This window comes from Paroedura picta, chromosome 5 (genome assembly GCF_049243985.1).
Source record: "Paroedura picta isolate Pp20150507F chromosome 5, Ppicta_v3.0, whole genome shotgun sequence".
NCBI classification, from domain to species: domain Eukaryota; kingdom Metazoa; phylum Chordata; class Lepidosauria; order Squamata; family Gekkonidae; genus Paroedura; species Paroedura picta.
In genome coordinates this window covers 9,954,766-9,976,210 of record NC_135373.1, presented here as the reverse complement: position 1 = coordinate 9,976,210, position 21,445 = coordinate 9,954,766, and the positions used below count along the sequence as shown (strand labels likewise).

Sequence of the window (21,445 nt, the reverse complement as noted above, 5' to 3'; positions counted from 1 at the left end):
CAAACATCCTATATGCATGGAAGTATGTGCTCTTGTTACATGTTCTGGTGAATGTCATGGACAGAAACACAAATGCCTAGGTCTCTTTTGTGCAGCAGAAATGCTGTCTGAAGCTGTCTGCCCATGAGGTTGGGAGTTCAATCCCAGCAGCCAGCTCAAGGTCGACTCAGCCTTCCATCCTTCTGAGGTCGGTAAAATGAGTACCCAGCTTGCTGGGGGGTAAACGGTAATGACTGGGGAAGGGAATGGAAACCACCCCCTATAGAGTCTGCCATGAAAACGCTAGAGGGCGTCACTCAAAGGGTCAGACATGACCCAGTGCTTGCACAGGGGATACCTTTACCTTTACCTTTTTTACCTCAAATGAAAAAGAAGAAATCTGAGAAATTCAGTCATGTAAATTACCCTCTGTACATACAGATTTTATGGGTAAATGATTCTGATATACAGCAAAATATACAGTATTGTCAGCATGGAGATTTATGAAACAGTGGTTCACAGGTGTGTGTATATCATTTGATGGCTCCCAGTTGGATATGGACTGTTTTGAGTTGAAATAAGAGAGAGAGAGCATTCCTACCACTGGCTGAATAAGTTCATTCATGACTGGGTAGTAGTAGAAGTAAGTTTATTATGGAATCACACCAGAATAATAAAAATACAAAATAAACTTGTTCACACCAAAGTAAAACAGGAGAAGTAGGATACAATGTATACTTGTTATAACTTTGTTTTAAAATGTTGAAAAACGGATTAATTAATAATAGAAATAGAATAGGACCGATTGGCTTTTCTAGCAAAGAATTATCATACTGCATATTTGGACTTATAATGCTGCGTACTAATTTGCTACTTTTTAATTTTCTCCTTATATCGGTACTCTTATGATCCCTGTTCCATTGTCTGAGTAAGTGTGCCTACACACAAAAGTTCACACCTTGAATAAATCTTAGTTGGTCTTAAGGGTGCCCCTAGACTAACAAAAATACATACTTAAGAACATCTAAAAACATCTAAACGTTGATCTTGCCAAATTTAATAGGCCTTAAGATTGATATAGAGAAATTCCAAGTTCACAAGATGCACCCAGCTAGTTCCACAAACTCTTAGAACTATGAGACAAAAACTGGCTACTGTTTTAGTAATTGCTGGTGATTTGTCTGACAGCAGTTGGTTCACTGTGGCTGTGATGGTTACAGCTATTGGCCCCAGCATTACTGTCACCAAAGAAAGGTGAAACTTGGCATGGGCCTTACCATGGAAGGGGCAACTCAAAAGGACATGCTCTAAATCTTCTACTTGTCCTGTCCAAGGCCAGATATAGCTGGGTCCTTTATCACCCAGTGTTAGCCAACAAGCCAGTTCAAGGGTTCTTGAAATAATCATACTGGTTTATTAAAGCACAGTATCAATGAACAGATAAAATGAAATGTCTTCCCAGACCAAATATGTAGAGCAGTAGAGATAAACGCAATGGTCACACAATTGGGAGCTTTCGGCTTTCTGCAGGGCCTGCAAAATGGAGCTCTTCGGCCAGGTCTATGGTTGAGGCCAGCATGGCAAGGAAAATCTGACGGGATCCCCTCCTAGGATTAAGAGCATATACTTATTGAAGATCTGCGTTCCTCCTCCCACTCCTTTATTAGTTCTGGTGGGGTCAGAGGGGTGTTCCGTTACGATTTTTATTGTTGGAGCTGATATGTATATTTATGTATATTGTTTGTCCGAATAGTTTTAATGGGGTTTTAAGGGGGGTTTTAATTTTGGACAAATCTGTAACCTGCCACAAACCAGAAATGAGAGTGGCAGGCAATAAATTCAATACGAATACGAATACGAATACAAATACGAAGAAGAAGAAGAAGAAGAAGAAGAAGAAGAAGAAGAAGAAGAAGAAGAAGAAGAAGAAGAAGAAGAAGAAGAAGAAGAAGAAGAAGAAGAAAGCCAAAATATGGACAAGTCATCAAATGGTTACAAGGCATCAATGGGCAAGTCATCAAATGGTTACAATGAATAAGGTGCTTAGAAGTGTTATGGGGACCATAGTAATTAAGGTTAAAAGGTTAAAGCCAATAACTACAGGTGAACAGCAAAGACATTTCAAGACATAGCAGGAAGAAAGCAATGCAAACTATTCAAAGCTAATAACATGACAGCAAATAGTCAAAGTGTTCTAGAAGTCAAGCTTTCTCCTGGTGTATAAAGCAAAGCCTAGTATAAAGCAAAGCCTAGTATAAAGCAAAACCAAGCCCTAACTGTACTCATAATTACTGCTAGGTGGTATGAGCTGTTAGTCTGGGACATGCTTTCTCTTGTCGGCCCTGGAAAGGGTTCCTGAATGAGTAGGAATTAATTCATTTTTTAAAAAATCTGTTAAACATTGATTGATTGGATGATATGACCATATATAGTCATGTTGACTTGTCCCCGCCCCCCAATGGCCAATGATGGGCCTGGAGGGGATGGGAAGGAGTGGGGCCCTGGATGAGCGTGTACACAACTCTGCTCTCCAATCATATATTGCAACATTACACTACTTCTGGGGTTTCTCATAGTGTGAAGAATGTTTCCGAGTTTTCTTGATGGTAAAAAAGTGTAGAAAGGCTGATCTAGGAGGTTGCTAGGCAAACAGAGCAGTCCGAAGGGTACTCAGAATCCTGTTCCGATCTGTGGATTGGAACTTATTTCCAGGAAACTGTTCTCATGATTAGAAGAAATTAGAAAGGCAGAAGAGAGAACTGATACCTAAAAAAGAATCACCCCGGCAAATATTGTCACTTCCAAAATCACTTCCCCTTAGGAGATATCATTGCTGAGGAGGATCAGTATGGGCAACTTCACAATTATTGATCCACCCAGATTTAGTACTGCAGTGCTAAAAAGAGAAAAAGATACCACAAGAGGAAGAGGTTCTAGCCATCATTGTGGAGAAACAGTCTATTTTGAGCTGGCTCACATGTGTTGTTCTTCCTGGTCCTTGATCTGCAGTGAGAACTAGGAGAAACCAACACAGGATGTTCGCAGTTCCTCAGGGACCCTTTGGGAGTTTGTGACATTGAGAGAGTGCACCTGGAAGAGCTTCCTTTAATAAAACTGGAAATTGCCTTTATTTGCCACTATGGTACTCGGCCATAGTTCACTGAAGTTTCAGTTCAATGTGTGGAGGTTGGGCTTCCAATCAGAAATGGAAATCCTCTTTCCTTCCATTTCCAATATATAGTACATGATCATCATTCAGCAATTCAGTGCCTGAGCTTTTCTATTCAGATGGCTTCTTAGTCGGGACTCGTCATAGTCAGCAGATTTCTTGAACGTTCTGGAAATTGCCTTTCAGGGAATTGTTTTTTCCTCAGGAGGGTATGTGGGCATGATATCTAGAATCAGTTCTGATGTTTGGGTTCCTTGTCCTCTGTATGAAAGTTTTCAGTTTCTTAAGGCTTATTTGCTCATAAATCATACAACTAAAAATTCGGGATTTTTTTTTAATGTAAAAACAAAAATTTGCCACGCAGTTATAGTATACCCTGATCGAAAACAGTCTTAATTTTGTAATATCAGAAAAGGATGAATATTTCAGCATCTGTTTTCTCCAAAAAATTGCCTCTACTTCATATTTTGGACAATAGGAGGAAAAATGGTTCCTCCAGTTCCTCCATTTGGGAGTCACCATAACATTGGTTTGGAGGTATTCAGAGAAGATGACCTTTCATCTGCGCTGTTGTGAGTGTGTTGCACTACACAATCATACATGAAAGTCTCAATTTAGGAACTGTTAATGTGCTGAAATCAAGGGGCAGATCAAATTCAGTGGAATTTTTCATTTCAAGATAAAGTGGAGAGCATTTCCACCTAACATCTCCTTGGAGAGGGATCTATTCATATTTAAACAGTTTCTCGTTGGTAATGATTGTCCCTTTTGAGTTAGATTTTCTGTTTTGTGTAGACTCAAGTGCCTCATTTTGGCGTCTATAACATCATGCCATTTCGACCAGCTACGTTCATGTGCTGGTGATACAATAAATGCTGAGAAGTTTTTAACTTTTAGTTGATATTTATATTTTATTATGTCTTTCCACATCAGCATTGAGATTTTTCGGAGGTCAAGTGGCATTACAGCAGAGGCAATACATGCTGTTTGCCTCAGTCAATTATCTTAGGGTAATTGTCAATTATTGTCAGTTATCAAAGGGTGCCTTAGCCCTTTACTCTGCAGCTTTTGCCAGGACATTCTCAGCATCTTCCACAACATCATGCAGAAAGGTCTTCAGTATGTAGAATGTTGTTACAAAAGAAAGCCCTCCGCCAGTTAGAGAGCCCAAGACGGGTATAAAATCAAGAGCCATCTCCACTACCATCATTGTTCCACACAATAGTGACTTGGATAAGAGATCAATCACAAATTCTGCGGTAACTTGACTGACCATTGGGGACTTTTTGATAGCTGATCGCAACACATCAACAGGTTTGCCAACCCGGTTTGAAAGTCTATTGAGGGACCCTGCATCCAAGCCAAAGATGTTGCAAAAATATCTCATTGTTTCAACCAAGATGCCAATATTGCAGTTAACAGAGAGGCCAGGGACAGGAATTGCTCCAATAACACAAGACACACGGGCTATTTTCCGTATGTGGGCCTCCATTGCAGCCTTTTTCTTCTCCAGGACTTCTCTGGAGAAAGCTGGAAGAGCTGTAATTAAGTCATCTCTCTTGAGGCCACCCATGTCACTCTCCAAGGTCTGTAGAAGGAGGGGGAAATCATATAGTTCCAAATCCCACCTAGAGATAAGAAAAACCATTGGGATCGGTTTGACATCTCTCAGGTTATCACAGCAGTTGGTCCTCATCTTCTCTAGGTATTTCTCCTCATTGAAGTTTGGTTTTTTTCTTTCAGAATCTATGCTCACATCCACTTTGGTGCGCACGTAGTAGAACTTCTTCTTCAACTTCTGAATTTCATGGGCCAGGAGAACATCATTTGAAGTGAAGCGATGTGATGCAACGATAATGAAGAAATCATACTCCTCAAAATGTACGTCCTTCAGGTATTTCTTTGGTACAAACAGGGGGGTCCCAGTTCCTGGAAGATCCCATAATGTTACTTTGGGGAATCTGGGATGTGTGTATTTCTTCCTAGTCAGTGTGGTTTCTGTTACCCCAGTCTCTGCTGCATCTTTTTCATAATCAGTCATGCCCCTCAGGGCATTGACAAGCGATGATTTGCCAACACCTGACACGCCTGTAATGGCAATGTCAAGAGTGGTGTTATTTAATAACTTCAAGTTGCTTTCACTTTCTTTGATCACATCTGCGAGGTTCTGATTTTGCATCTCATCCTTCAGTTTTTGAAGTTCTTCTCCGATGAGAGCTTTTGTGATGGAACCACCCATGTTTGTTCTTCTTGAGTGTCCACTTGAGTGTCGCTTGAGCAAAAAGAAAAAGGGGAAAAGTGAGACTCTTAATTTACAATACAATACAATACCTTTATTGGCATAAAGCAGATAAGCAGGATAAACGTCAGGATATGTCAGACAGTTTAAATTTAAAAACTGAGGACAGAAATTCAGCCATAATAAAGGTGACGTCGGCATCCTTATCACTCAGTAAAAATTGGCAAATCAGGTCTCTTGAATGGTTTCTCCATTTTGGTATGAGAGGTATGATATGCCTTCTCTGTTCAGTGAACAAGGGACAATCCAGTAAGATATGTTGGATGGTGTCAGGAGAACTTGATTCACAGGTGCATAGTCTGTTTTCGAAGGGGATCTTGGCAAATCTCCCTTGTAATACTTTAGATGGAAAGGCATTAAGCTGAGCAAGCGAAAACGCTCTGCGATGGAGGGGATTTGCCAAGTTATAGATGTAAGCCGGCATTATCCCGTGCTTCACTTGGAGACCAAGCGCACAGGGAGAGCAGATTGCTGGCACAGTGGGATGGATTTTTTGAAATTCCTGATCAAGTAGCCTTTGTTTGATCTGGTACATAATGGAGGATTCATTCAGAGATAAGATGTAATCGTAGTCAATGCCAATTTGTTGGAGTGTAGTCAGGATGGTAGAGAACCATTTAAATTTAAAAGTGTCTCTCAGTAAACAGGCCAATAGACTATCTGATTGAACCCTAAAATGCAGTTTTAGCCAATATTTAAAGGTGAAAATCCAGGCCTTAGTTTCGAGAAGATTGTGTCCAGTTTCAAGACATAAAGAGGAGTAAGGGACGCAATTTGGAGTTCTCAAAATCTGCCGGAGAAAGGCAGACTGTAACCTCTCTATGTTTTTGTTAAAACCTGAAATCCACAGAGGGATACCATATAAAATTTGGGGAAGAATTTTAGAGTCAAACACACGACAGACAGCTGGGACAAACTTATTGCCTTTAAGGATGAAAAAACGGTTTAGATGGGTAATGGAACAGTTAGCCGTGACTCTTAATTTAATATCAGATAACACCCGAGCAATACTTTTCCTCCGACAATATAAATGTAGCATATATGAGAAATCTAATTCCTTGAGGGATTTCTAGACTATATCTATACTGTTGTGTATGCAGGGAAACAGACCCACCGAAGAGTGGGGTCTTTTAATATCATTGTTCAACATGCAGAGCTGTGGTGGGAACTCGGGACTGTATATAGGTTTGAGTGATGAGCTGCTGTTTTCTAGTTCAGTTGGTGTGATCTAAGAAAGAGCTGATCTTTCACTCCACAAGTGACTCCGCGCCTGATTGAACCCACAATTTAATACTGGGGATGGAGGTGGGATTCTGAGATTTGTATGCAGCCCCAGCTAGTATCCCCTGAATCACTGGCTCCTGGCCTTTGGAGGAGGGACTTCTGAACTTACTCCTGTCTCCTGAGGAGAAACTGCAGAGAAGAAGAAGAAGAAGAGTTGGTTCTTATATGCCGCTTTCCCGTACCCGAAGGAGGCTCAAAGCGGCTCACAGTCGCCTTCCCTTTCCTCTCCCCACAACAGACACCCCGTGGGGTGGGTGAGGCTGAGAGAGCCCTGATATCACTGCCCGGTCAGAACAGTTTTATCAGTGCCGTGGTGAGCCCAAGGTCACCCAGCTGGTTGCATGTGGGGGAGCGCAGAATCGAACCTGGCATGCCAGATTAGAAGTCTGCACTCCTAACCACTACAACAAACTGGCTCTCAGTCAACCCATCCTGCCTTCCAAGGGGAACTATCCTCTGCCACCCAGGGGGGCGTGCTAAATCACACATCTCCCATCATCTGAGGTGGTCTGCACATCATCCCTTGCTGCTGATTTATCTCATCTGCCTACAGTGGGATCTGCATGCCAGTCCTCACCACGGCAACCAGTGGCCATATCAAGGAACGTGACCCAGTCTTCCCAGCCAAGTGGGAATCCTATGCCATGCCTGTAGACTGCTACCTGTTGGCCACTGTTAGAACAGTGGGGACATATAATCCCATTTGTTAATGCGCAGGATCCCTCATGCCTCTGGATGGTTTGAATGGTCCCATTGGTTTAGAAGAAAAAGAAGAAGAGTGGGTTCTCATATTTCACTTTTCGCTACCTGAAGGAGTCTCAAAGCAGCTTACAATCGCCTTCCCCTTTCCACTCCCCACAGCAGATTGTCTGAGAAATAGGTGAGGCTGAGAGAGAACTGATATTACTGAAAAAGAAGAGAACTGGTACTTATATGCCACTTTTCTGTACCCGAATGAGTCTCAAAGCAGCATACAGTTGCCTTCCCTTTCCTCTCCCCACAACAGACACCTTGTGAGGGAAGTGAGGCTGAGAGAGCCCTGATATCACTGCTCGGTCAGAACAGTTTTATCAGTGCTGTGGTGAGCCCAAGGTCACCCAGCTGGCTGCATGCAGGGGAGCACGAAACCAAACCTGGCTCGCCAGGTTAGAAGTCCGCACTCCTAAACACTACACCAAGCTGGCTAGTTCAGCTGGTGTGATGTAATAAGGAGCTGATCCTTCACTCCACGAGCGACTCTGCACCTTATTGAACCTGCTATTCAATATATACTTCATTCACTGAGAATTTATAATAGTGGAATGCTGGTAGGGGATCCTTGGAATTGTAGTCCATGGACATCTGGAGGGCCGCAGTTTGACTACCCCTGCTCTAGACAAAAGAGGCCAGTTCCTCTGGAGAAAATGGCTGGGTTGGAGGATCCTTCCTGCCCCATATCCCACCCACTCCTGGCTCCACCCCCAAAGTCTCCAGATATGTCCCAATCCAGATCTGGCAACCCTATACGGCACTTCAGTCTTGCACGCCTACTACAAACCAGCACAGCTCCCCAACTGACTGCAAATGTGAACAGATTTCTCACCCCTCTCAGTTCACTGGCTTCATGGACTGACTTCTAAGTTACTGGATTTTAATGAAGACAGATGTGCTAGAATTGCAATCAGCAACTAATTTGGTGAAGTCAACCCCAAGGGGCTGTTGTTAAACTGCTAAACTGCCACTATTCCCAGGGGAACTGATCTCTGTCTCTTGAAGTTGAGCTAAAATTCCAAGGAATCTCCAGGTGCCACCTGGAGGCTGGCATCCCTAAATCCACCCTCCCAAGCAGCCAGATAGATAGAAATTTTATTACGGTTTGCACCAGACATATAACAGAGGAAATTTTACAATGCATCCCAGATAAATCATGATGTTAAATTACAAATATATGAGCTAAAATTCCAAGGAATCCCAGGTCCCACCTGGAGGCTGGCATCTCTTAATCTACCCTCCCACGCAGCCCTTTGCCCCAAGGGGAAATGATCAATGCCACTTGGAGATGATCTAAAATTACAGGGGATCCCCAGGTCTCACCTGGGAGCAGGCAACCCTAGGTGGAGATCTTCTTAGGACTGTGCTGTAAGGGGCCATAAGCTCTGCCAGAAGATATGTTGGCATCTCCTGTTTTCTGCCCATTTGTATCTGAATTCCTCAAGGACGAGAAAGAGCTGAAAGGCAGGAATGGCCCTGCAGGGCAGAGGCATGGTGGTGGTGAATAATCCACCTTTGGTATTGCAGACCCTGAGGGATCATTCCTCTAAAGCACACACTAGTTTGCTAGACCAGCTATCTTAGGTACTTGCGCCCACTTAATTTATTCTTTTATCAGTTAAGTGGGCACAGGTACTAAAGGTGTCTGGAGAGACCTGGGCATCCCCTGGAATTACAGGTCCAGACAATGGAGATCAGTTGTCCTGAAGAAAACAAACAGCAGCTTTGGAAGGGTGTATTCCATGGCATTATACTCCACTGAGGTCCCTGCCAGCCTGCTCCCATCTCCAGCCCCAAAGTCTCCAGGTCCTTCCCAACCCAGATCTGGCAACCCTAATCTCCACCGGAGACCTTTCTTAAAAGTTTCCTTTTTGCCCTGTGTTGACCGCATGATGCAATTATTGTAAACTCTTCAAAGACCGTTTCCCCTTTGCAATTCAGCACACCTTTTAGCCCTTCTGTGAATCTCACTTCCTCCTTCCCCCGAATCCAGTATGAAATGGTGCCTCTTTTTTTAACCTGCCCCTTCTTCCCCTCCACACTGGTTGAGTTCCGGACAGGACCCAACGGACGTCCCCTGTGGTTTTTGTGAAACAATCGTTTGTAATATGAATGTCGGGTATAATAGCTGCCAACACCCCGCAAAGCCTATGCAGAAACTTGATACCAAGAAAGAATAAAGAGACTGGCTTACCGGATGTAACCACAGCCTACTTTAAGAGACTGGAGGATCGGTGGCTGCTAGTTCTTTGGCTGAGTGAGCTTTTCCAACTGGCTCTCAGAAACTCCCTTTTGTCCCGTTTGTGTTGCTTGATAAGACCCTGAAGCCTCACTGGTATTGAAAGAGAAAATGTGCCTGCTTGTAGGAGCAAATATCTTGCCTTGGTAAACCCAGCATGATTTCCGGTAAGAAGAGTGAGTTCTTGTCAGCCACCGCCTGTATCTTCTAGGACTGCTAGATAAAAATTTCTACACTGCAATACCCCAACACAATAAGGAATGGCAAGGAACAAGATGTTAGAATACCAAATGATTAGGTTGAACAAAGTCTACAGCAGTGGTTCTCAACTTGGGGGTCAGGACCCCTTTGGGAGTCAAATGACCCTTTCACAGGGCTAGCAGTTTGGGGGGGCACTGTTGCCTCCCCCAAATCATGGGTTTTCTTGGCTTCTCCCCCACCCTTCTTTCCAAGGGGGACCCAAAGTGGCCCACATCCCTTAACTGATGCCTCCAAATCAGTTTTCTCTGAGAGAGGGTGCCTGCACACGAAAGATCACACCTTGAATATACCGTTGTTGGTCTTAAAGGTGCCCCTGGACTAAATTCTTGTTCTTCCAAATCATTGGTTTTTGTTACTCAGTTCGTACCCCCCCCCCCCTTCTCTCCAAATGGGTTTCAAAGTGGCCGACATCACTCCCATTTCATCCACTGCGGGGGTAGATCGAGATAGAGCGTTCATCTGTCTGGAGCAGTGGAATAGAGCGAGATCAGCATGGTGGGACAAGAGGCAGAACTGAACTGAGAAACCCCGGGGGGAAAACAATTTATGTACAATCATGAATAATGGATCTTCAAGCCATTTGGTCAGTTTTGGTTTAATTTCTGTGAAAGACACTTGCATAAATTTATGGGACTATTTACTGTGGCATTGTGATCGAGCTTAGTGAGATGCTACTGAACAATATTAAGGTCCTATTCTATTTCTATTATTAATTAATCCATTTTAACTGACTTTTAACTGACTTTTGTACTGTACAGTCAATTTGCTGGAAATGGCCAATGTATCGTGTATTATCGTGTAAGACAGATCTGCTGTAATCTGGTGTCAACAGGCTTTGTCTATGCAAAGCCTGTTGACACCAGATTACAGCAGTCTGTTTTACATGATAAGGGTAATCTGGGCGAATGCCTGGAGGCCTTGACAGAGTGGCAACAACACAGCTGCCTGAGGCGCAGTCCTCTGAAGATGGAGGCCCATGGAGCTTGGGTGTGACCTTAGACACTTTCCATACTAAGGAGGGGCAGGTCACCCTAGTGTCTGAGATGGTCTCAGAAGAGCTAAGTGAATTCATGCTGGTGGAACAACATGAAGAAGTCAAAAGGCTTTTGTCTTTACCTTCTTAACAGCTATAATCTCAAGTTTTTCTGTGCCTGATATAACCCACTCTTTAATACTGGCAATGATGCTGGATATCAGACCCTGGTGGTAATGTCAGTTCCCCTGGAATGACAGCTGTTAGATCAGGGGTCTGCACACTTTCCTTTAAGCAGAGTTACATTTCACTGATGAATAATATCCTAAATTGGTCCCAAGCCTTGACATGCAATATTTTTTGTCCTGTCCTAGAAACCAAGTATGGACTCAGAAGAGCACTAGAAGGACTAAGCAGCACAGAGAAAAATCTTATGGGAAAAAAGCGATAATCTGATTTTCGCCCTTTATGTGGAAACACGTCCCACATAATGGGCAAGGTGGTGGCTGGCCAGAGTTGGTGCTGAGGCCTGCTCACTGTGCTGCTGCTACCTCTGCCCATCTTCTGTGATCGGTTCCACAATCCTGTGGGTTATTTTCGGGCCTCCTGTCAGGGCGTTGGGAGTAATGGATGTCATACCTTTATTTACTTCCGTTTCCCTGACCACACCAGTAGATGTGTTTCCACCTCAAAAAAAACTGAATGCCCAGAACAGATCTTTCCCCCTGAGCCTTCTGGAGATCCTTGAATGATTCTGTAATAGCCAGTGACTTACCTGTTGGAGACCTAGAGATGCCAACATCCAGGTGGGATCCAGGGCTCCATACCAATTTTGCCTCTGTGTTTTCTCAGAAAAATATCTACACCTCTAAGGATAGTATTAGGCAAGCAATAGTGTTGGGGTGGTGGATTAGTGCAATCTTCAAAAAAGGGAACAGAGATGACTCAGGACACTGACTTCAGTTGCTTCTTCTCTTTCCTTCTTCACTTCTGTGCCTTCCCAAAACAACCTCAAATTCTGGGAGATCTATTTCCCTTTGTCTGGAAATATGTATAGTTTTTCTTCATTTGAGGTGTCTCTGAGCTGGCTTGAAATAGCTAATTTGGGAATCAGATTCAGGCTGGGGTATATTCAAAGTGCATACTCCTCATGGGGCACATGCTCGCACAGGACATTGACCTGGAAATGGGTTCACAGGATGTGACATCACAAAGTGGCACTGCATCCCTCACTCTACCCCCCCCTTCCCCAGGCCCCTTTCCCAAATTTCATCCTCCCCAGACACCCAACTCCCTAAATGTTCATAAATTTTCTAAGATGTACATAATGGAAAGTTCAAGACAGCCACACCAGCTGCAAATGAGAGCATTGTAGGAATGGTGGAAATCCAGGTTGGGTCTCTCTGCCCAATTGCAATATGAGAGTGTGCGAAAATTCAATTCAAATGTATATATATAAGACAAGCTAAGATCCAAACATCCTATATGCATGGAAGTATGTGCTCTTGTTACATGTTCTGGTGAATGTCATGGACAGAAACACAAATGCCTAGGTCCCTTTTGTGCAGCAGAAATGATGTCTGAAGCTGTCTGCCCATGAGGTTGGGAGTTCGATCCCAGCAGCCGGCTCAAGGTTGACTCAGCCTTCCATCCTTCTGAGGTCGGTAAAATGAGTACCCAGCTTGCTGGGGGGTAAACGGTAATGACTGGGGAAGGGAATGGCAAACCACCCCCTATTGAGTCTGCCATGAAAACGCTAGAGGGCGTCACCCAAAGGGTCAGACATTACCCGGTGCTTGCACAGGGGATACCTTTACCTTTACCTTTTTTACCTCAAATGAAAAAGAAGAAATCTGAGAAATTCAGTCATGTAAATTACCCTCCGTAAATACAGATTTTATGGGTAATTGATTCTGATATAAAGGTAAAGGTAAAGGTATCCCCTGTGCAAGCACCGAGTCATGTCTGACCCTTGGGGTGACGCCCTCTAGCATTTTCATGGCAGACTCAATACGGGGTGGTTTGCCAGTGCCTTCCCCAGTCATGACCGTTTACCCCCCAGCAAGCTGGGTACTCATTTGATTCTGATATACAGCAAGATATACAGTATTGTCAGCATGGAGATTTATGAAACAGTGGTTCACAGGTGTGTGTATATCATTTGATGGCTCCCAGTTGGATATGGACTGTTTTGAGTTGAAATAAGAGAGAGAGAGCATTCCTACCGCTGGCTCAATAAGTTCTTTCATGACTGGGTAGTAGTAGTAGTAATTTATTTATGGAATTACACCAGAATAATAAAAATACAAAATAAACTTGTTCACACCAAAGTAAAACAGGAGAAGTAGGATACAATGAATACCTGTTATAACTTTGTTTAAAAATGTTGAAAATGGATTAATTAATAATAGAAATAGAATAGGACCGATTGGCTTTTCTAGCAAAGAATTATCATACTGGATATTCAGACGTATGATGCTCCGTACTAATTTGCTACTAACTTATTTTCTCCTTATATCTGTACTCTTATGATCCCTATCCCATTGTCTGTGGAAGAGTTCCTACACACAAAAGTTCACACCTTGAATAAATCTTTGTTGGTCTTAAGGGTGCCCCTAGACTAACAAAAATACATACTTAAGAACATCTGGAAAACATCTAAACATTGATCTTGCCAAATTTAGTAGGCCTTAAGATTGATATAGAGAAATTCTAAGTTCACAAGATGCACCCAGCTAGTTAAACAAACTCTAAGAACTATGAGACAAAAACTGGCTACTGTTTTAGTAATTGCTGGTGATTTGTCTGACAGCAGTTGGTTCACTGTGGCTGTGATGGTTACAGCTATTGGCCCCAGCATTACTGTCACCAAAGAAAGGGGAAACTTGGCATGGGCCTTACCATGGAAGGGGCAACTCAAAAGGACATGCTCTAAATCTTCTATTTGTCCTGTTCAAGACCAGATATAGCTGGGTCCTTTATCACCCAGTGTTAGCCAACAAGCCAATTCAAGGGTTCTTGAAATAATCATACTGGTTTATTAAAGCACAGTATCAATGAACAGATAAAATGAAATGTCTGCCCATACCAAATATGTAGAGCAGTAGAGATAAACGCAATGGTCACACAAGTGGGAGCTTTCGGCTTTCTGCAGGGCCTGCAAAATGGAGCTCTTCCACCAGGTCTATGGCTGAGGCCAGCATGGCAAGGAAGATCTGATGGGATCCCCTCCTAGGATTAAGAGCACATACTTATTGAAGATCTGCGTTCCTCCTCCCACTCCTTTATTAGTTCTGGTGGGGTCAGAGGGGTGTTTCGTTACGATTTTTATTGTTGGAGCTGATATGCATATATATGTATATTGTTTGTCCGAATAGTTTTAAGGGGGTTTTAAGGGGGTTTTAGGAGCCTCTTGTGGCGCAGAGTGGTAAAGCAGCCGTTTGAAAGCTTTGCCCATGAGGCTGGGAGTTCGATCCCAGCAGCCGGCTCAAGGTTGACTCAGCCTTCCATCCTTCCGAGGTCGGTAAAATGAGTACCCAGCTTGCTTGCTGGGGGGTAAACGGTAATGACTGGGGAAGACACTGGCAAACCACCCCATATTGAGTCTGCCATGAAAATGTTGGAGGGCGTCATCCCAAGGGTCAGACATGACCCAGTGCTTGCACAGGGGATACCTTTACCTTTTTAAGGGGGTTTTAATTTTGGACAAATCTGTAACCTGCCACAAGCCAGAAATGAGAGTGGTGGGCAATAAATTCAATACGAAAATGAATATGAATAATACGAATACGAATACGAATACGAATACGAATACGAATACGAATACGAATACGAAGAAGAAGAAGAAGAAGAAGAAGAAGAAGAAGAAGAAGAAGAAGAAGAAGAAGAAGAAGAAGAAGAAGAAAGCCAAAATATGGACAAGTCATCAAATGGTTACAATGAATAAGGTGCTTAGAAGTGTTATGGGGACCATATTAATGAAGGTTAAAAGATTAAAGCCAATAACTACAGGTGAACAGCAAAGACATTTCAAGACATAGCAGGAAGAAAGCAGTGCAAACAATTCAAAGCTAATAACATCACAGCAAATAGTCAAAGTGTTCTAGAAGTCAAGCTTTCTCCTGGTGTCCTCCAGACCACCTAGTATAAAGCAAAGCCAAGCCCTAACTGTACTCATAATTACTTCTAGGTGGTATGAGCTGTTAGTCTGGGACACGCTTTCTCTTGTCGGCCCTGGAAAGGGTTCCCGAATGAGTAGGAGTTAATTCATTCTTTTAAAAAATCTGTTAAACATTGATTGATTGGGTGATATGACCATATATAGTCATGTTGACCTGTTTCCCCCCCCCCCCCAATGGCCAATGATGGGCCTGGAGGGGATGGAAATGGGAGGGGCCTTGGATGAGCGTGTACACAACTCTGCTCTCCAATCATATATTGCAACATTACACTACTTCTGGGGTTTCTCAAAGTGTGAAGAATGTTTCCGAGTTTTCTTGATGGTAAAAAAGTGGAGAAAGGCTGATCTAGGAGGTTGCTAGGCAAACAGAGCAGTCCGAAGGGCTGGTACTCAGAATCCTGTTCCGATCTATTGATTGGAGCTTATTTCCAGGAAACTGTTCTCATGATTAGAAGAAATTAGAAAGGCAGAAGAGAGAACTGATACCTAAAAAAGAATCACCCCGGCAAATATTGTCACTTCCAAAATCACTTCCCCTTAGGAAATAACATTGCTGAGGAGGATCAGTATGGGCAACTTCACAATTATTGATCCACCCAGATTTAGTAAAGGTAAAGGTAAAGGTATCCCCTGTGCAAGCACCGAGTCATGTCTGACCCTTGGGGTGACGCCCTCTAGCGTTTTCATGGCAGACTCAATACGGGGTGGTTTGCCAGTGCCTTCCCCAGTCATGACCGTTTACCCCCCAGCAAGCTGGGTACTCATTTTACCGACCTCGGAAGGATGGAAGGCTGAGTCGACCTTGAGCCGGCTGCTGGGCTTGAACTCCCAGCCTTATGGGCAAAGTTTTCAGACGGCTGCCTTATCACTCTGCACCACAAGAGGCTCCAGATTTAGTACTGCAGTGCTAAAAAGAGAAAAAGATACCACAACAGGAAGAGGTTCTAGCCATCATTGACTTGTGGAGAAACAATCTATTTTGAGCTGGCTCACATGTGTTGTTCTTCCTGGTCCTTGATCTGCAGTGAGAACTAGGAGAAACCAACACAGGATGTTCGCAGTTCCTCAGGGACCCTTTGGGAGTTTGTGACATTGAGACAGTGCACCTGGAAGAGCTTCCTTTAAGAAAGCTGGAAATTGCCTTTATTTGCCACTATGGTACTCGGCCATAGTTCACTGAAGTTTCAGTTCAATGTGTGGAGGTTGGGCTTCCAATCAGAAATGGAAATCCTCTTTCCTTCCATTTCCAATATATAGTACATGATCATCATTCAGCAATTCAGTGCCTGAGCTTTTCTATTCAGATGGCTTCTTAGTCGGGACTCGTCATAGTCAGCAGATTTCTTGAACGTTCTGGAAATTGCCTTTCAGGGAATTGTTTTTTCCTCAGGAGGGTATGTGGGCATGATATCTAGAAGCAGTTCTGATGTTTGGGTTCCTTGTCCTCTGCATGAAAGTTTTCAGTTTCTTAAGGCTTATTTGCTCATAAATCATACAACTAAAAATTCGGGATTTTTTTTTAAATGTAAAAACAAAAATTTGCCACGCAGTTATGATATACCCTGATCGAAAACAGTCTTAATTTTTTAATATCAGAAAAGGATGAATATTTCAGCATCTATTTTCTCCAAAAAAATTGCCTCTACTTCATATTTTGGACAATAGGAGGAAAAATGGTTCCTCCAGTTCCGCCATTTGGGAGTCACCATAACATTGGTTTGGAGGTATTCGGAGAAAATGACCTTTCATCTGCGCTGTTGTGAGTGTGTTGCACTACACAATCATACATGAAAGTCTCAATTTAGGAACTGTTAATGTGCTGAAATCAAGGGGCAGATCAAATTCAGTGGAATTTTTCATTTCAAGATAAAGTGGAGAGCATTTCCACCTAACATCTCCTTGGAGAGGGATCTATTCATATTTAAACAGTTTCTCGTTGGTAATGATTGTCCCTTTTGAGTTAGATTTTCTGTTTTGTGTAGACTCAAGTGCCTCATTTTGGCGTCTATAACGTCATGCCATTTCGACCAGATACGTTCGTGTGCTGGTGATAAAATAAATGCTGAGATTTTTTTAACCTTTAGTTGATATTTATATTTTATTATGTCTTTCCACATCAGCATTGAGATTTTTCGGAGGTCAAGTGGCATTACAGCAGAGGCAATACATGCTGTTTGCCTCAGTCAATTATCTTAGGGTAATTGTCAATTATTGTCAGTTATCAAAGGGTGCCTTAGCCCTTTACTCTGCAGCTTTTGCCAGGACATTCTCAGCATCTTCCACAACATCATGCAGAAAGGTCTTCAGTATGTAGAATGTTGTTACAAAAGAAAGCCCTCCGCCAGTTAGAGAGCCCAAGACGGGTATAAAATCAAGAGCAAACTCCATTGCCACCATCGTTCCACACAATAGTGACTTGGATAAGAGATCAATCACAAATTCTGCAGTAACTTGACTGACCATTGGGGACTTTTTGATGGCTGATTGCAACACATCAACAGGTTTGCCAACCCGGTTTGAAAGTCTATTGAGGGAACCTGCATCCAAGCCAAAGATGTTGCAAAAATATCTCATTGTTCCAACCAAGATGCCAATATCGCAGGCAAGAGAGAGGCCAGGGACAGGAATTGCTCCAATAGCACAAGACACAAGGGCTATTTTCCATATGCGGGCCTCCATTGCAGCCTTTTTTTCCCCCAGGACTTCTCTGGAGAAAGCTGGAAGAGCTGCAATTAAGACATCTCTCTTGAGGCCATCCAAGTCACTCACCAAGGTCTGTAGAAAGAGGGGGAAATCATATAGTTTCAAATCCCTCCTAGAGATAAGAAAAACCATTGGGATAGGTTTGACATCTCTCAGGTTATCACAGCAGTAGGTCCTCATCTTCTCCAGGCTTTTCTCCTCATTGTAGTTTGGGTTTTGTCTTTCAGAATCTATGCTCACATCCACTTTGGTGCGCACGTAGTAGAACTTCTTCTTCAACTTCTGAATTTCATGGGCCAGGAGAACATCATATGAAGTGAAGCGATCTGATGCAACGATAATGAAGAAATCATACTCCTCGAAATGTACGTCCTTCAGGTATTTCTTTGGTACAAACTGGGGGGTCCCAGTTCCTGGAAGATCCCATAATGTTACTTTGGGGAATGTGGGATGTGTGTATTTCTTCCTAGTCAGTGTGGTTTCTATTACCCCAACTTTTGCTGCATCTTTTTCATAATCAGTCATGCCCATCAGGGCATTGACAAGCGATGATTTGCCAGCACCTGACACGCCTGTAATGGCAATGTCAAGAGTGGTGTTATTTAATAACTTCAAGTTGCTTTTACTTTCTTCGATCACATCTGCGAAATTCTTATTTTGCATCTCATCCTTCAGTTTTTGAAGTTCTTCTCTGATGAGAGCTTTTGTGATGGAACCACCCATGTTTGTTCTTCTTGAGTGTCCGCTTGAGCGTCGCTTGAGCAAAAAGAAAAAGGGGGAAAGTGAGAATTTAATATCAGATAACACCCGAGGAATACTTTTCCTCCGACAATATAAATGTAGCATATATGAGAAATCTAATTCCGGGAGGGATTTCTAGACTATATCTATACTGTTGTGTATGCAGGGAAACAGACCCACCGAAGAGTGGGGTCTTTTAATATCATTGTTCAACATGCAGAACTGTGGTGGGAACTCGGGACTGTATATAAGTTTGAGTGATGAGCTGCTGTTTTCTAGTTCAGTTGGTGTGATCTAAGAAAGAGCTGATCTTTCATTCCACAAGTGACTCTGCACCTGATTGAACCCACTATTTAATACAGGGGGTGGGTGTGGGATTCTGAGATGTGTATGCAGCCCCAGCTAGTATCCCCTGAATCACTGGCTCCTGGCCTTCGGAGGAGGGACTTCTGAAATTACTCCTGTCTCCTGAGGAGAAACTGCAGAGGTCAACCCATCCTGCCTTCCAGGGGGAACTATCCTCTGCCATCCAGGGGGGAGTGCTAAATCACACATCTCTCATCATCTGAGGTGGTCTGCACATCATCCCCTGCTGCTGATTTATCTCATCTGCCTACAGTGGGATCTGCATGCCAGTCCTCACCACGGCAACCAGTGGCCATATCAAGGAATGTGACCCAGTCTTCCCAGCCAAGTGGGAATCCTATGCCATGCCTGTAGACTGCTACCTGTTGGTACTTATAAGAATTGGTACTTATATGCCACTTTTCTGTACCCGAATGAGTCTCAAAGCAGCATACAGTTGCCTTCCCTTTCCTCTCCCCACAACAGACACCTTGTGAGGGAAGTGAGGCTGAGAGAGCCCTGATATCACTGCTCGGTCAGAACAGTTTTATCAGTGCCATGGTGAGCCCAAGGTCACCCAGCTGGCTGCATGCAGGGGAGCACGAAACCAAACCTGGCTCGCCAGGTTAGAAGTCCGCACTCCTAAACACTACACCAAGCTGGCTAGTTCAGCTGGTGTGATGTAATAAGGAGCTGATCCTTCACTCCACGAGCGACTCTGCACCTTATTGAACCTGCTATTCAATATATACTTCATTCACTGAGAATTTATAATAGTGGAATGCTGGTAGGGGATCCTTGGAATTGTAGTCCATGGACATCTGGAGGGCCGCAGTTTGACTACCCCTGCTCTAGACAAAAGAGGCCAGTTCCTCTGGAGAAAATGGCTGGGTTGGAGGATCCTTCCTGCCCCATATCCCACCCACTCCTGGCTCCACCCCCAAAGTCTCCAGATATGTCCCAATCCAGATCTGGCAACCCTATACGGCACTTCAGTCTTGCACGCCTACTACAAACCAGCACAGCTCCCCAACTGACTGCAAATGTGAACAGATTTCTCACCCCTCTCAGTTCACTGGCTTCATGGACTGACTTCTAAGTTACTGGATTTTAATGAAGACAGATGTGCTAGAATTGCAATCAGCAACTAATTTGGTGAAGTCAACCCCAAGGGGCTGTTGTTAAACTGCTAAACTGCCACTATTCCCAGGGGAACTGATCTCTGTCTCTTGAAGTTGAGCTAAAATTCCAAGGAATCTCCAGGTGCCACCTGGAGGCTGGCATCCCTAAATCCACCCTCCCAAGCAGCCAGATAGATAGAAATTTTATTACGGTTTGCACCAGACATATAACAGAGGAAATTTTACAATGCATCCCAGATAAATCATGATGTTAAATTACAAATATATGAGCTAAAATTCCAAGGAATCCCAGGTCCCACCTGGAGGCTGGCATCTCTTAATATACCCTCCCACGCAGCCCTTTGCCCCAAGGGGAAATGATCAATGCCACTTGGAGATGATCTAAAATTACAGGGGATCCCCAGGTCTCACCTGGGAGCAGGCAACCCTAGGTGGAGATCTTCTTAGGACTGTGCTGTAAGGGGCCATAAGCTCTGCCAGAAGATATGTTGGCATCTCCTGTTTTCTGCCCATTTGTATCTGAATTCCTCAAGGACGAGAAAGAGCTGAAAGGCAGGAATGGCCCTGCAGGGCAGAGGCATGGTGGTGGTGAATAATCCACCTTTGGTATTGCAGACCCTGAGGGATCATTCCTCTAAAGCACACACTAGTTTGCTAGACCAGCTATCTTAGGTACTTGCGCCCACTTAATTTATTCTTTTATCAGTTAAGTGGGCACAGGTACTAAAGGTGTCTGGAGAGACCTGGGCATCCCCTGGAATTACAGGTCCAGACAATGGAGATCAGTTGTCCTGAAGAAAACAAACAGCAGCTTTGGAAGGGTGTATTCCATGGCATTATACTCCACTGAGGTCCCTGCCAGCCTGCTCCCATCTCCAGCCCCAAAGTCTCCAGGTCCTTCCCAACCCAGATCTGGCAACCCTAATCTCCACCGGAGACCTTTCTTAAAAGTTTCCTTTTTGCCCTGTGTTGACCGCATGATGCAATTATTGTAAACTCTTCAAAGACCGTTTCCCCTTTGCAATTCAGCACACCTTTTAGCCCTTCTGTGAATCTCACTTCCTCCTTCCCCCGAATCCAGTATGAAGTGGTGCCTCTTTTTTTAACCTGCCCCTTCTTCCCCTCCACACTGGTTGAGTTCCGGACAGGACCCAACGGACGTCCCCTGTGGTTTTTGTGAAACAATATTTTGTAATATGAATGTCGGGTATAATAGCTGCCAACACCCCGCAAAGCCTATGCAGAAACTTGATACCAAGAAAGAATAAAGAGACTGGCTTACCGGATGTAACCACAGCCTACTTTAAGAGACTGGAGGATCGGTGGCTGCTAGTTCTTTGGCTGAGTGAGCTTTTCCAACTGGCTCTCAGAAACTCCCTT

At 43.7% G+C, this 21,445-nt stretch overlaps 1 protein-coding gene across 1 annotated transcript; it reads right to left on the bottom strand.

Moving 5' to 3' along the window:
- Positions 1-611: 611 nt before the first annotated feature.
- Positions 612-20,877, bottom strand: LOC143837052 (interferon-inducible GTPase 5-like). Its single transcript, XM_077336475.1, has 4 exons — positions 20,477-20,877; positions 17,862-18,593; positions 14,620-14,634; positions 612-5,420 (listed from the first exon to the last, which is right to left on the bottom strand). Exons 1-4 carry the CDS (start codon positions 20,576-20,578, stop codon positions 4,203-4,205), a joined length of 2,067 nt encoding a protein of 688 aa, XP_077192590.1. The 5' UTR covers positions 20,579-20,877; the 3' UTR covers positions 612-4,202.
- Positions 20,878-21,445: the final 568 nt, after the last annotated feature.